General features: G+C 34.2%; 1 protein-coding gene across 1 annotated transcript; it reads left to right on the top strand.

Moving 5' to 3' along the window:
* Positions 691–14,798, top strand: SLITRK6 (SLIT and NTRK like family member 6). The gene is made up of 2 exons (XM_021416764.1): positions 691–1,243; positions 4,545–14,798. Exon 2 carries the CDS (start codon positions 4,560–4,562, stop codon positions 7,080–7,082), a length of 2,523 nt encoding a protein of 840 aa, XP_021272439.1. The 5' UTR covers positions 691–1,243; positions 4,545–4,559; the 3' UTR covers positions 7,083–14,798.

Here is a 17,092-nt window from a genome sequence, read left to right on the forward strand (position 1 = left end):
CATTTAAGAATACTGTCTCAATGAGAACAGACCATTTCTTATCAAAGAAATATTTCATTGAATTAGAATAGAATCTCACATTGATAGGTACCAAAACATTGTGCTATAACGTCTGTAAAACAGAGAATTATAATTAACCCAGTTCTCTTCCTACAGAAGAGAACTACTTCCTACAGTCTTTTAAATAAGACTGACTGCAATCATTGTACAAACATAATCACTAATATTTCTTTTTTTTTTTTTCAGAAATAAAGGATATTAAACTGTAAATCCTCATTCTCTACATTGAGATGACTAAATAAGCTGTACTGTCTCAGTTATATTTTTGAATAATCCTGCATTTAATTGTGATATACATATTTTCCAGAGGACAATGTTTCCCTTGTGCAGTGTTTTGAGAAGTGCTTTAAGTCTGGAATGTTTACAGTTTTTAAAGCAAGCATTTACAGATATAAACTAAATGCAATATCTGTCACAGAGAACAAATGAACAAGAGCTGCAGTAGACAGTTTACTGTCTCACAAAATTAACAATTAACAGCAATCCACAAAATAATTAGCTCAATTTTACTTTCTGAGGTTCAGTTAGACACGGGAAAAAAAGGAGGTAGGAGAGCTGCAGGAGGAGGAGCTGATCTGTCTCAAGGTGGAGCTATATCTTATATTAAATGACACTGGCAGATTAAAGCTCTCTGATGGGGAAGGGCTTAAAGGCTGAGTCAAAAGCCAAGAAGTCTCTTTATTTACGCCTACCTCCCAGCCCTTGGCAATCTGACTAACAACAAACTGAGCTAACAAGAAAGTCTAGAAAGTGCACAGAGAACACCGAAGCAGCTAGGATCTAAAAATCTGACGAACAGAGTGATCTTGTAAAGCTGTGATTAACATCTTGTTTGTTTACTGCATCCGAGTGCTCGCAAACAGTTAACTGCATGCGGAAAAGTCAGCATAGCTGTGAACTATGCTGTGAATTTTAATTGAGGGAAAAGGAAAACTGCTTACAGGATGGTCTAATGTGCACTCTGTCTGGATTTTTTTTTTTTTTTTTTTTTTCAGTTGAAGGCTTTGTACTTTGTCTTCTGAACAAGGATTTTGACTTTATGGAGCTGTAGTATCACCAGAGCTTTCAGCAAATAAACTGAGAAGCAAGTGCATATTTTTCACAGAGAAAAATTATATTGCATTCAAACAGCTGTTCCAACCGTGCATTACTGAGCATTTCAGGGAGTTTTACTGCTGTACAGGTAAGTAAAATATTCCAGTTTGTTAAGTAGCTCTAAGTTTAAGAAATTCATTTTTCAAAAGCAATTAGTTTTATTTTTCTGCATGACTTCATATAACTTTTAGATTAAATGATGGTGTTTTATGCTATATTCCAAACAGTTTCCGAGGTGCATTTATTCGTTTTGTTAACAGTATATCTGAATAGTAGAATATGCATATTAAGGAAACACTGACCTGATGTTAGTTGAAGGTGGAATGAATAGATGTTTCCTTTTATTTTCTGATGTGCAAAAATTGTCTTAAATACTTTATTTGACTGGGATTCCTTTCACAATTTAATAAGCAATCCGGAGGGCTTTTGGAAAATGCCAGGTCCAGGCTGGAAGTTTTGAAATTCCTCAACTTGTTTTTGTAAATTGTTGAATTAAAACAAGCAAACAGACAGAACCCCAAGTAAAATTTAAAATAATAATAAAGCAATTTCAGTATTCTAAGAACCTGTTGTTATTACTTGTCAGGCATGTGAGTTCCTTGCTATAAAGTGATTAATTCTGAAAGTATTCACCATTGCCTTGTAGAGAAGACTGTGACGTTTTTTGTCTTTCAGAATTCATACTGCAAAAATACATTATGCAGTTAGACAGTGACCTACTGAAAGCAGATCAACCCAGCTAACTTAAGTTACTAGATAGAATTTTCTGAGAAACCTCACCACAGGAAACAGAAAAACATCAATCTTGTTAAGTCTTTTAAACTAAGTTTTATTTCATTGTGAATTCATTCAGTTAAATGTTGATCATCTGCCACTTGAAAGCAGTTTTCATTTTACAGTTGCAGTCCACCGAGTTTCATTACATGCTCTTGAATTTTCAGATCAAAACCAAAATTTAAAAAAAGGAAAAATAAAAGAATTCTTGTCTTTTTTTTTTATTTATTTTAAGAGTGTGTTTGTTTATGTGTGTGAGAGAGTTCTAGCATTGTTGTCCTCAGAACTATGCTGACTAAAATGTGACTGTTTTCCAACTGGTTACAAATGTTGTTACTTTCATCTCTAAGAGGAAGGCTTTCATTTTTATAAATAAATTTTTAAATGTGTGCTAGAATGCAACATGCTTTTCAGATTTTTTTTTTTTCATTTATGTTTCCCCAGGGATTTTTTAAGTACAGTTTGAATTTGATGCAGATCAAAGTTGGAATTTCTATAGGGAAAAAAAAAAAAGTGTACAAAGAGATTCAGTTAGTTATACAGTAGGTTTGGAGACGGCATCTGTGAAAAGAGCCTGTGTTCTTTTACCTTGGGTTAGTGGAAAAGATGTTGATGAATATAAATCATAAATAAATTTCTAGCATACTCTGATCCTAGCATTATTCTGCATACTTCAAAATAATGTTTTGTCATGTTGTATCTTACCCAATGCATACTGAGAGGAAAAACAAACAGCAACTTAAGAGATTATATATATTAAACATAGGCAGTTAGAGTTCAAGGACTATTCTACAAGACGAAACAAATTATTTCCTCTGCTGAAACAGACATAGTATTTGAAAGTGTCCCCTAAACGCAAGTTGCACTCACTCCTAAACTCACACATCTGCTTCCAGTTATCAGAAATTTCTAATGGAGAAAACACTGTTCACTCTGCACACATTTGCTGTTGGTGTGTGTGTGTGTGTGTGTGTGTGTGTGTGTGTGTGTGTATGTGTGTGTGTATAAAACACTCATAGCAGAACACTGAGGTGCTTACATATGTGAGTCCTTGCATCCCTGAGAAGAGGTGCTGCTACTAAGGTACCATTATTATTAAAAATGTATTGCTGAGAAACAACAAAACATATGATCGTACTTTGAGAATGTCCATGCCTATAGTTGAATATACTCTCATAAAGGTTTCTAATCCTTCAGAAATTAACACTTCAACTGGTTAATTCTGTAGTGATGGTTAATTCTGCAGTGACATTTTGTACTTCATATTATAATAGCTTCCTTTGAAAACTGATAGATCTTTATTATCTGGATTTCATAAGAAACCTGCTTAGTTCACTCCTAGAATGAAGAGAGCACTACAAAAAGTTGTTCTGTTGTACATCTTCCATTCCATTTGAATATTTCACTCCATCTCATATATCAAGAAATATTTTCATTCATGCTAGTTAGATAGAAGCAGAGAATCTTCACATGAAAAGTGCAGTATAATCTAATTTTAAACAGTAAGAAATACTTGATTTAAATGTGTAAGTTTTGCTGTAGATTTCACAGTTGTACACTAATGATGCATTGCTCAGGTATTGCAAAGTTTGAGACTAGCTTGGTGGCTGACAATTTAAGTTACATAGCGTATTGATGATACTGCTAATCAATTTTAAGTAGTAAGGCAAAGTTAACTCTGTGTACATTTCAGAATTCTTGTGTTAATTAATATCTATAATAATTGAAAGGAACCTAATAATCAGTCTCCAAATAATCTCTTTGTTCCTTGCCCACCTATTTCTTCTGAAATGTACTGCATTTTATATTCTCTTCTTTTTCTTGAATTGCATACACAATTATGTGTATATTATATACAATCACGTTACACTATTAAAGACACTCAAAATGCGTTCCAGCTTTCACTAAATATACATGAACTACATTATGCACATGAAAAATTATCTATGGGAAAAACAATATTTTGCCTACTTCCTTTTCAGTTTGAGGATACAAGGATTACAGAGGAAATACCTTTTAATTTGCATACATAGTGCAGAATCAAAGGAGAAGTTCTCCATATCCTGTTAGAATGTTTTTTTTTCTCACAACACATTGTTGAATGAAACCAAATCTTTTATATTCTCTTTAGCAACTGGTCAAAATTAAGTTGAGCTTAGAAAGGTACCTTTAAAATCTTCAATATTATATGATGATGTAAAGAATTGATCTGAAATATACTAGCCTTGATATAAGTTGCTTGGGGCAGTAACTTACTATTTCTGTACACTGGTAAATCATATGGTATATAAATGGTTTATATATAGAAAATGCACTTCTGATTATCTTCCACTGAGGTGTATCAGCATGAAAATACTGAAGCACTCCTTATTACTGACTATTGATTCAGTACATTAAACTAAATATTCCAAGAAAATCTGAGACAGTGTAGGGCAGGTCAGAGATAAGCTATATCTCCCTTCCTGCCCCTCCCTCTCCCTCCCCCTGGCCCCCCAAAAAAGAAAGAAAGAGAAGAAAGAAACAAAGCATGCAAAACAACAAATTGCACAAATTGTGAAATCATGACTGTTGCTTTTTCTTTTTCCACGCCTCCCCCCACCCTTTCTTTATTATAGAATCTGCTGAGCAAGATGAAGCTCTGGATTTTTATGGTATGTTCAGTTCTGGTTGCATCTGATCCTTTCCAGTCAGAAACTTCTTTTTCTAGAGTCAGAGGATCTTGTCAGAGTTTGTGTTCCTGTGAAGAAAAGGATGACACTATGATTATAAACTGTGAAGAAAGAGGCATCAAGACTGTGTCAGAAATAAATGTCCCACCATCACGGCCTTTCCATCTTAATTTGTTAAACAATGGCCTGACAATGCTACATGTGAATGATTTTGCTGGCCTTGTTAATGCTATCTCTCTACATCTTGGATTTAATAATATTGCAGATATTGAGCCTGGGGCTTTCAATGGTCTCAGCCTCCTTAAGCAACTTCATATCAATCACAATTCTTTAGAAATACTTAAAGAAGATACATTTGATGGATTGGAAAATTTGGAATTTCTTCAAGCAGACAACAATTTCATCACAGTGATTGAAGCAAGTGCCTTTAGCAAGCTCAGTAGGCTTAAAGTGCTTATTTTGAATGATAATGCTATTGAGTACCTTCCTCCAAACATATTTCGTTTTGTGCCATTGACCCATTTAGATCTTCGTGGAAACCAGTTACAGACGCTACCATATGTTGGCTTTTTAGAACACATTGGTAGAATACTAGACCTTCAGTTGGAAGATAATAAATGGGCTTGTAACTGTGATTTGCTTCAGCTGAAAACATGGCTAGAAAACATGCCTCCCCAGTCAATAATAGGAGATGTTGTATGCAATAGCCCTCCAGTTATCAAAGGCAGCATATTGAACAGGTTGAAAAAAGAATCACTTTGTCCCATTCCTACTGTCAATGAACTTGAAGATCCTTCAGGGTCACTGCCCTTGGTTGTAACCACCTCTGTCAGTGATAGTCACCTGTCAACTAAGGTCATTCCTATCCTGAAAGCTCCTACTAAAGAAACAAATTTAATGCTTCATACTTCAAAGCCAACTACACAATTTCCAGGAATCTATTGTCCCATTCCCTGTCACTGCACCAGCCATATGCTCTCAGGAGTTCTCATGCACTGTCAGGAGCGAAATATTGAAAGCTTGTCTGATTTAGGACCTCCTCCTACAAATCCTAAAAAGCTTATTCTAGCTGGAAACATTATTCAGACACTACTTAAGTCAGATCTCGTGGACTATGCTAGTCTGGAAATGCTTCATCTGGGGAACAATCGTATTGAAATCCTTGAGGAAGGAGCCTTCATGAATCTGACTAGACTGCAGAAACTGTATCTCAATGGCAATCATCTTACAAAGCTAAGTCAGAATCTCTTCCTTGGCCTGCATCACCTTGAATATTTGTACCTTGAATATAATGCCATCAAAGAAGTTTTACCAGGGACATTCAATACAATGCCAAAACTTAAGGTCCTCTACTTAAATAATAACCTTTTGCAGACTTTACCACCCCATATCTTTTCTGGGGTTCCACTTGCCAGATTAAATCTGAAAACAAACCAGTTTGCTCATTTGCCTGTGAGCAATGTCTTGGATGAACTGGATATGCTGGTACAAATTGAACTTGAAGACAACCCCTGGGATTGTACATGTGATTCAGTTGGATTGCAAAAATGGATACAAAAGCTGAGTAAGAATACAATTATGGGTGACATTTTTTGTAAATCTCCAGGACACTTAGAAAAAAAAGAACTGAAATCCCTCAACAGTGAAGTCTTGTGTCCAGATTTAATGAACAGCCCTGCCCTACCAACTCATGCCAGTTTTGTTGTTGTAACAACTTCTACTACTACTAGCAACACTGCAGACACCATCCTGCAATCACTTACGGATGCTGTCCCACTTTCTGTTCTAATACTGGGACTTCTAATTGTGTTTATAATTATTGTATTTTGTGCAGCAGGAATAGTTGTTCTGGTTCTGCATCGGCGGCGAAGATGTAAAAAGAAACAAGCCAATGAACAAATGAGGGATAGTAGCCCAGTTCACCTTCAGTACAGCATGTATGGGCATAAGACAACACACCACACAACAGAGCGTCCAGCTGCAGCTCTCTATGAGCAACGTATGGTTACTCCCATGGTTCAGGTCTATCACAGCCCATCCTTCAGCCCAAAGCATACTGAACAACAAGAAGAGGGATGTGAGAAAGCAGCTAATGATTCCAAACATCTCCGCAGAAGTCTCCTGGAAAGAGAGAATAGTTCACCACTTACTGGTTCAAATGTCAAATATACGGCTACAGATCAATCTGCAGAATTTCTGTCTTTTCAAGATGCCAGCTGCTTGTATAGAAACATTCTTGAAAAAGAGAGAGAACTGCAGCAACTTGGAATCACAGAGTACTTAAGAAAAAATATTGTCCAACTCCAGCCTGAAATGGAAGTACATTATCCTGGAACACATGAGGAACTAAAGCTAATGGAGACACTAATGTACTCCAGACCAAGAAAGGTTTTTCTAGAACAAACTAAGAATGAGTATTTTGAACTCAAAGCTAATTTACATGCTGAGCCTGACTACCTGGAAGTCCTGGAGCAGCAAACATGAAGTGATAACACACTGGGCTAGGGCCATATTTCTGTAATTCCATTTAAAGTTGGAACTGTTGAAAATAAAAGTGCCTTGTAATGACATGTCAACAGTCAAGCACAGCAGCAATCCTAGCAAAAAAAAAAACCTCAGGGATCACTGTGGGAAGCCATGGGGTTGTGTGTAGACAATATGCCTCACCTCAAGTTAAACATGAGATGTATGACTGAACTGTGAGAGGAAGATTGCTAATTGCAATATTCCTCAGCATTTTTTTAAAGGTGTGTATGGCACTCCCTTTTGTGTACCTAACCTATGAAAAAATGTTTGTTACCTGTACTCTGGTTTTCCCCTAGTTGAATTAGATTCCTTAAAACAAACACAAAAAGAAAAATAAACAAGCCCTCACACCCGTGTTTGTAGTTAAAAGCTTAGTGTGTATTGATTAAGTATTAGTATGAGCACTGCGTACATGACTATTGTCTACAACCACACGTAACGTACTCTTATAATAAATATGAAAGGATTTAAAATGTTGTCATGCTAAATGTCAGTTAAAAACAAAAAAGAAAGATTTTTGTGTATCCACCTATTGACCCAGAGCCTGCATACATTTAATATTTTATATGGAACTTCAATCATATGAATTCTTTATCAGTATGAGGATGGAAAAATATTTATGTTTACCCAACATCTTACAACAAGAAGAAAAATAGCAAGCCTTTTGATACTTTCCCTATCTGATAGCTTTACTTAAGCTTGGACAATCTTTTCTTAAGCTGCTGCTATAAAATATTGTGCATCACTGGTGTTTTAACTCATAATCATGGGCAATTGGAAAAGCTACTGAGATTCAGCTGTAAATATATTGCTGTATTTAATAAGTTCGATTTTTATATATCTATCTATAAAAATAATTTCTGTGCTCGCTTTAAATATCCTTGGAGGAAATTAGTTTCTGTGACTAAGAACTTCCAGGTGCAAAAGCAGGTCCTTTCCCTCCCTACCCAAAAGCAACTTCCAAACAGAATAGCTGCAACAAAATATGTGTGAGGAACAGTAATAGTATTTAGCTGTTGTTTGTACAAAAATATGTTATATTTTGCAGTATCTAGAAGAAAGTAAAGTGTTGTGGGGAAAAATACAAAAAAAAGTAGAACACAGCAGATTTATTTTTGCAATGAATTCTAGCTAGATTTATATATACTATTTATTCTGTATAATTTTGTATTTTTTTTTCAACTCACAAGAAAAGAAAAAGCTTATTCCTAGCTGCCTTTCAGGAAAATTAAGGAACTGGTCTCTATCAGTGAAAATGAAATAAATAATTTTTTTAATGTTTTTTTTCTTAAAAGTCACTTTTTAAAGAATAAGGCAGCAATTTCTGCATGCACAAGTTTAGAATTGTTCAGAAATTGTCAGAAGACAATGCTTCTCATTGTTGTCATGTAGACAGGATCATCTTGTCTGGAGTGCAGTAAGGTCATTCAGTTTCTGTGCATGACTGACACAGTGCCAAAACACAAGTTCTGACCTTCATATATTTTCCTCTGAGCAAATCTTCTGTAAACTGACTATGCATGAAGAACTTCCATTTTGCTAATTACTGTTTGTTGAGCTGAGGATCAGCTGAATTGCTATATGTCTACATATGAATGCCAGACTTTACATTGAAGTTTTGATAAACTCAAAGTAAAGAGATATATTCTTTATCTTTTTAGTTTATCTTACTGCTGATGTATTACCTCTAGGTATATGCAAGTGAGTTCTTCATTTTATTTGCACATAGGTTTCTGACATGTTTTTTTCCTATGTTACATACACAAGTCAGATTCTCAGTTCTTTTGAATTTGCATAGAGATAATGATTTTGATGGTGCTAGTCTATTTTCTGTAACCTGAGAATCTGACCACTTGTCTCTGTTAACAAATCAGTTTCCTTATTAACTGAGTTTTTGAGAAGTCATCACTTTACTATTGAAACTAACTCCTTGGTTTCCAAGAATCAAAATGCTATTTGTTAGAAAATAATATTCTTTCTTCTTTCTATAAATGAGAATAATTTAGTTTAGAATACCTCTGTATTTATGAGCATTAGGAAGAGTAAATCTGGTTACAATTTATATGTTTTCTTGCTATCTTTGTTCTAGACAAGTAAAGGTAATGCTGAGTACTACTTGTGGAGGTAAGAATAAGACAAAGTTGGAAAATGCAACTATATTAAATTTACATTAACTTAAGTACCTAGTGTTATTTTAGCTGTCCTTGAACTTTTAAGACATGTGAATGGATTTCATGGACCTGTCACAGATTCTATGGAAAGCCAAACCTTGATCTTGAGGAGAGACCAGAGTTCAATTGGGATTGCATAGAGCATTAAAATGACACTAGTTTTCTACTTTTAGCAATTAAATTCCACTCAGAAAATAATCTATTAAGACCAATAAAAAACTGAATTCAGTCAATGGGAATGGCACTAAGAACTGACTGAATTTTGAATCTGTCCCACAAATGTTGTTATTTTCTGAATTCTCAGTGATTTAAAATTTGTGCAGAGAGAAAAATAACAAATATTTATATGGTACATTATAAACTTTAGTATTTTGGTGTCTTTCATTTCAGTAGTCTTTTCAATTAGAAAAAAAAAATGGGTGTAAAATTAATACTCTCTAATTGTCAGGACACATGGAAATGATGATTCAGGCCCTCAGGCTTTGATTTAAGAGAAATAGTTTCAGACTAAAGACAATTGCCACATGCACAGATGTCACTTTGCTTAGCTGTTAACAGAGAATTGGCACAATGTTGAGGACAACTATGTGACAAAACCTTCTTCTTCTTTGCCATCTCAAGGCATCAGAAAAAAAGAATGAGCTAAATTCATGTCAGAGCAACTCAGATACAAACCTGTATTAGAGCATCACTCAGAACAAATAAATAGAGCTTTAGCTTTTAGCTTTCCCTCAGACGGGAGATCCACACCATTCATTATGTCAGGGTGACTGTACTCTGTGGTAGTCTGCAAAACTGCAAGAAGTTTTGCAGTATCCAGGAATCACAAAAATATGTCACATGTCATCCATTTTCCTACTGTCTGTTCCTGCTGGACTGTCATGTATTAAATGTTTGTATAATGAGGTGAGAACAGGTCCGTCTATTGTTTTTACTCATGGTAACATTCTTAGACTGTTCTTTTCCAGCTATGAGGAAAATGTATATTGCTATAACAAAAAGGGATAAGAATTTGGCTTTGTATGATTATTCTTCAGCTGAGGAATATCAATATTCATTAACACAAAATCATAACATAAGGCACTTATTATATTTGAAAGAGAAAAGCATGAAATATCTATTTGTAAAGGTTCCTTGGAATGTGTTCATTATACCAATTAGAAATATTACCTAACATTGTAACTGTTTAACTGTTGTTTCTGGAAACTTGGAAGGAGTATTCAGATTATTATTATTTTTTGTTGTTGTTGTTAAAGCCATGTTCTTATATTTTTTTTTCCAATGATAGATACAGTAAAGTGGTTTCATACCTTTCACTTAGCTAGAATAATAGAGTCTGGAAGAAACGCTGGAAGCTTGACAGTCTGCAGCAAAGTGAATTCATTTTTCTCCTGTCAGCATGATAGTTTAATTGTGTGCAAGAATAGTGCTTTATCAAGCACACTAGTGTACTTGGCAGATATGTTATTGTTGTTAGGGTACTTCAAGATAACCAACAATACTATTTTCCTTCTCACATTCGAGTGAAGAAAATACACAATAACAATACGGATCCAATCCCTAAATAATAATTAAACATACAAAAACACTTATTTGCACTTACTTCTTTTAACTTGGCTTTATCTATTTAACCTCATAGAAGTCAAATGCATTTCCTTTTATTTCTGCTACATGTTTTTTCTCTCATAGGCTTTTAGTATTGATACTGAATATATTGCCTACAGTAATGCCTTTTCAAGCTTCTGAACAGAAAAAAACCAACACTCCCACAAAAACTCTATCAAAAACTGAATTTGCATGTAAAGTAGGGTATTTGCCTATTCAGTATTTTTACATATTCTTCTCCATTAGAATGGCATGTATTCTGTAACCAAATTCTAAAATGAAAATGAGTCCATACTTCTAGTCTGTGATGTGTCAAAGCTACAAGATTTGAATGTGAGCTTTCTTCACCTGCCATTATTGTTTCACTATTTGGAACCTGAGGATCAGGTTCTATCCTCTCTCTTCATGACAAGGAAGTTCCCAGTATAACCCCTAATCGCAGCTCTTATACAATGTACTATTGTTTACATACACAGAGATTGCTAGTTGCATAGTATTCTAAACTGAAAAGTTATGTATGACTGAAAGGGCAATCTATCTTATCAAGATCCTGGTATGTGAGTAAAAAAAAGTAAATTTACTGAAATAAAAATATAATTTCAGAGGGTTTAGACTTAGAGGCAAGTGAAAAAAGGAGACTGAGTCTCGAAATCATCATCATAAGGGATTCCATATCATTATTCTGAGGATGCAGTTTTCTAGGGCAATGTAGTTTATCAGCCACACCAGAGCAATCTGTAAGTTTCATGTAGATGCACTGAAATCTTTAAGAGCACTTGTCCTAATTCAAAAGATCAGCTGATACCTGTGCTGAAGACGGCATACTTCTGTTCTCTTGTACTGCCTCAGTACAGAATACCTTCATTTCCATCATGGACAAATCCTGCTCAGATAGCTCTCTGGCAGTAAAATTGAAACCTGCACCTTGGGGAGGTTTTGAATGTGTTCACTGCCTTCAATGTTCAGTTCCTCTGGCACTTGATGTTAGGTGCATCGTACTGGATTTGGGACAGGGAAGACTGATCTATTATAGAGCTTAATTGATAATTCAAAAGATTTGTCCCTTTTTGATTTTCCAAAGTTTATGATATTCTTGAACTTGTTCCAAGTATTGGTATCAAATCCTTTTTTTAACTTGAAATATAAATGAGCTGTAGCTGGAGTCAGTATGAGGAGCTTACTTGCCAAACTGAAAAGATATAGCATGACATTTTCTTTCCTGCACATCTCCTAGCAGTCAGCTTTGGCCTTTTGACACAATAGAACAAATTCTTAAAAGCAGTGGTCTAATGGGAAGCAGCTAACCTCAAGAAAAAAGTAAAACACCAGATGCTGTTCAGCTCTATGAGAGCAAGATGTGATGAAGATTTTTTGTTTTTCAATCAACTTCAACAAGATGGAGTGCATATGTTCCTCATATTACTACTACAAGGACTTCTATTACTTTTAGTTCATGCTATGGAATGATGGCATAGAGAAAAGAAGAAGCAACTTAATTTTATATATCAAAGAGTAGTGTTACTATTATAATTTTACCTGTTTACTTCTCATTTTGAGACAAATTATTTTAGGAAATATGACTTTAAAAAATCTCACCATTGTAATTAATTACCTACAAAACTACAGATGAGTACATAATTAACTGTTCAAACAGAGAGAAATCTGGAATAATTTATATATGCAGAAATCTGTCCTAGGGAATATTAGCATAAGCTTGTTTTTTTTTTAAATTAACTATAACATTTATGTTGTTAGCTCATAAAACTATTATTTTTAGTCTAAAATAAAGAGCCATATGAGCAGTTTTGCATGTTTTAATAAAAAAACAATATAACACTTTCATAATTCTGCATATTTGGGTTAAGTACATATTAGAAATTTCATACTAAGACATATTGAAAAGAACAGTACTGTGAAATATAATCTAAAATATCTCTCCTCTTTCTCTGTGTACAAGAAATGCAGTGTGCTGTGCAAAAAATGTATATTTTCCGGGTAAGAAGAAGAAACAGATAAATTATTTTTTATCTTTGTTATACTTACTTTTGGAGAAGTGGAATATTTTGAATTACTGTCCCTATGGTGCAGTCTGATTATTTAGTTCATATGAGCTTGCAAATATTTAAGAAGATCAGACTTAGAACAATGAAATGCATGTATTTATTAACACAAAGACTTAACTAGTAGTCTATGTAAACGTGTTCTTTTGTAAATAGAAGGTATTTGCACTTTTAAAAAGATATTGTGTGTCAAATATCCTTTGAATATATCTTCAAAATGGGATCCCAAAGATCCTCTTACATCTTTAAATAACACGTTAAATGTGAGACTTGGGCTGTTAGTGCTGAGCTAGTTCATGGTCATCCAGACAGTCTGGATGTTTAGATGTTTGAATGTCATTGAAAAACTTCAAAGAAAACATGCTGAAGAGGAACAGTAACAATTAAATATTTAGATGGCTCTTTTCATAATGCCCAAGGTGTTCAATGTTCCATGGAATTAAATCATGATTTAGGGATGAATATAAAATATTAATAAATCAGAAATGCAGCATTTAGATGCCACTGTTCACAAATGGTAAATGATTCCATGAGATATCATGGAATGAAGATTAAAATAGACTTTAACTGTCTTGTGTTATGAAAGTGTCTTTAAGTAACTTATAACCACAGGAAAAAATGATGAACAGGAGGGGATTGTTGTGTATTGACCACTCATGCATACAGATTTTCTGAAGGCAAATGCTGGGGAGGACAGCTAACTGCTGCCATACATGATATTATGAAGGCTGAATCATGTTCAATAGATTCTTAGATAATTACGTGTTATAGGTTTAAAACTGTCACTGCTCTAAACTCTGAAGTGTCATCTGAAGTCAACAGGACTTCTTGCAGGCTCAGATTCCATGAAAATTTTTATTCATAAAAACCTCTACAGAATAAACAGAAGCTTTATTATTTTCCTACATAAAGACAGTCCTGCAAAAAATATTGTTCCTTCTGAACTTTGTTTCCTGTCTTGATCTAAAAGCCATTAAAGCTAAGTAAAGATTTATTTCGGATCTTGATTTTGCATAATTTTATTAGAAGTCTATGGTTTTGTCTGCAATTATGTATATATATAAAAAGTGCAAAAACTTAGGTGTGTTGCTGCACCAAGTTTTTGACCATCCATAATGAATTATGAGTAGATAAGATCAGCTATGGTTCCCTAGGGCCAAATCATATATTAATTTCATGAAAGAGATTCTGAAGATTCCCATGACACTATCTCTTGAAAAGGTAGAAGCTATATACCAAAGTTCTTCTTTTTTTTTTTTTTTTTAATGCAAATTCCTAAGAATTATGATAGTTTAATATTATATTAATCTTATAATTTAAACCTCTGAAAGGTAGTACAAACCTGAATACATCTCTAACAAAAGCACTTAGCCGGAAGAGGAAATGCGAGATTCAAAATCAGACTTTAAAGAGAAATATGTGATAGACTATTCAGAGAACAAAGTATCAGTACTTGAAATAATTTAATCTTATTCCTTAAAGATTTTTAAATCTTTTTTCGTATTTTTCTTTTTTTTTCTTTCTCTGATGCTTGGGTTAAAACAATGCCCATATGTTTTTCTGTCCTTCCTTGGAACTTCCTCATAGAATTGAGACCAAAGATTCACCGCAGTATTAACTATGTATACCTGTGCATTAGATCAACTATGTTCCTTAGCTTGTTTAAGTATTTCTTGCTTGAAAAAAAAAACTTTTTTTTTTAATATATTATAAATTTTGTCTTGATCATGTTGTCATGACTTTATGCACCAGGTGATGATGCAGTCTCTATTCTGGATTTTCCAAAACAGAAGAGATGGCTAATGTTCTAATAAATTTGCTATCTTATATTTCTTTTATTTTGTTTGTTTTCTCTTTTAGGGTAAAACATTTTCAATACAAATGAGCAAAACAATGGGGAAAAAAATAGTAGGAACTACAGCAAAAGCTGGTTGGGAGTTTTCAATCAATGTACAGCTTGATGGAAAGAATGTGTTTTCAATAAACACAGTATTTCACACAGGAAGACTTATTTTTTGCCAGAAGTAACATTTATTTTATTTTTTTTATCAATAATCAAATATTTCAGTATGTCAGACTGTTCTGCTCCGATTTGTTTTGACATTATCCAACTATAATCCTTCATAAAACCCCATAGAAATCGCAGGAGGTGAGTGTATGACATTTTTTCTGTTGAAAAAGTTTAATCACTGAACTGCACTTTCCATTGTATTTTCATAATTTCCCATCTAGCTTGACTGCTAGAAGGCCTGGCCACACAAAACAGAAGTTTGAAATATACAGACTGAGAGATGGCAAAATATAGAAATCCTGCATTAGTTTCAGTGGTTGTATCAGCCAAAATTTTATTAAGAAAAAGAGAAAAGAATGATTCACATTGAAATTACATTTACATTCAGTTCATACTTTTCTACTAGTGAAACTGTGTGTGAAATGCAATAACCTATTTCCATTGTATATGAGGATTATCATTTCTCACGAACTGATTAGAATGCAAATTACATAGACAGGATGCCAGACTCTTACAGACTGCCAGGAGTAAGAGCGTCTGTACTAGTTGCTCTTATATTAGTATCAGATGATTCCTCTGACATGAAACAAAGACATGAAGCAGATGAATTGCAATGTGTATTTAATGTTTACAACATATGTATACAACATGTTTATAAGTGAAAGAGCTAGGCCTGGATTCCCACAGTCTCAAACAGCTTTTAGTTGTGGATCAAAATATGTCACAGCAATTATTTTCTGACTAGTTTACAGAAAGTGCTATAGGTATAAGAAAAAGAAATATGGTAACTTTTGAGAAGTGTCTATTTTTTAATTAGGAAATCGTAGAGTTAGCATCTTTATAAAGAGGTTGTCCTTCCAGTACTTGAGGGGAGTTTATAAACAGGAGGGAGACCACCTTTTTACATGGTCTAATAGTGATAAGAGCAGAATGGCTTTAAACTAGTAGAGGAGAAATTTAGATTAGATATTAGGAGAAAATTCTTTACTCAGAGAGTTGTAAGGCACTGGAACAGGTTGCCCAGAGAAACTGCGGGGGTCCCATCCCTGGAGGTGTTCAAGGTCAGGTTGGATGGGGCCCTGGGGAGCCTGATCTAGTGGGACAAAATGCTGCCCAAAGCAGGGGGATTGGAACTAGATGATTTTCAAGGTTTCTTCCAATTCAACCCTTTCTATGCTTCTGTGATTTTTTCAGTTGTTTTTTGTGTGTGTGATCCTTTTTAAAAGTTCTAAGTAATAATAGCTATGTAATTTTCCTTGATATGAAGGAATGATATGTATAGTGACAATTCAATGATTTATCTTTAATTTTTTATTGGCCTTTTGTATAAAGGTAGTGATTTTGGTTTTAGTGCACCAAAAAAAAACCCCACCTGCATTACATTAGAAAAAATATATCACCACTATAATGTCAGAAGTCCAATTATAAAGAGGTTTAAATGCATATAAAAATGGACAGTGAAGCACATATTTCAAACATATGATAGGCAATAAATTAGCTACCTGAAGAAATCCTCAGAGATGGAGAAACATTGAAGAGATGCTCTGCTATCATATACGATCTGGGAATGTATGTGTATATCTTTTTCTACTTACTTATTAATTTTTCTCATGTGTAACGAGAGATGAATATTTATACTCCAGCTGCCATTAGATACCTTTGTCAACTATATCTAGTAAAAGTGTTGTAATACACAATTTGTCTGGCCCGCCAACATGTTAAGCTTCAAATTAGGGAAGTTCAGTAAGGAATTCCATATTTGTTACTGGGTTTGGATTGTTTTTGAAAAAGAAGCATTTGTGATGTAGTACAGTTATCGAATGTTTACTTTGCAGTTGTTATTCCATGTTAAATGTATTATCAAAGATGAAATCCCAACACTACATAAAACTATTACACACAATTACATCATTAGGAGCTGATGAATCCAGTAACCAGACACAGGGACGGCTCCCTCTTCCCTGACTAAACCACTAGTCTGTGCACATATACCTAATAAGAATGCATACACTCAACACATTTGCTGGAAATACAATACAGCAGAGAGGAAGCAGTATAGGAGATTCCTGGAATGTGAGGAAGACAACTTCCTGAAACTACTGGTAAGAGAGCCTACCAAGG

This window comes from Numida meleagris, chromosome 1 (genome assembly GCF_002078875.1).
Source record: "Numida meleagris isolate 19003 breed g44 Domestic line chromosome 1, NumMel1.0, whole genome shotgun sequence".
Taxonomy (NCBI): Eukaryota; Metazoa; Chordata; class Aves; order Galliformes; family Numididae; genus Numida; species Numida meleagris.

Bases quoted from the DNA above. Each gene is read 5' to 3' on its own strand.
- SLITRK6 (XM_021416764.1), top strand. From the start codon at position 4,560: ATGAAGCTCTGGATTTTTATGGTATGTTCAGTTCTGGTTGCATCTGAT.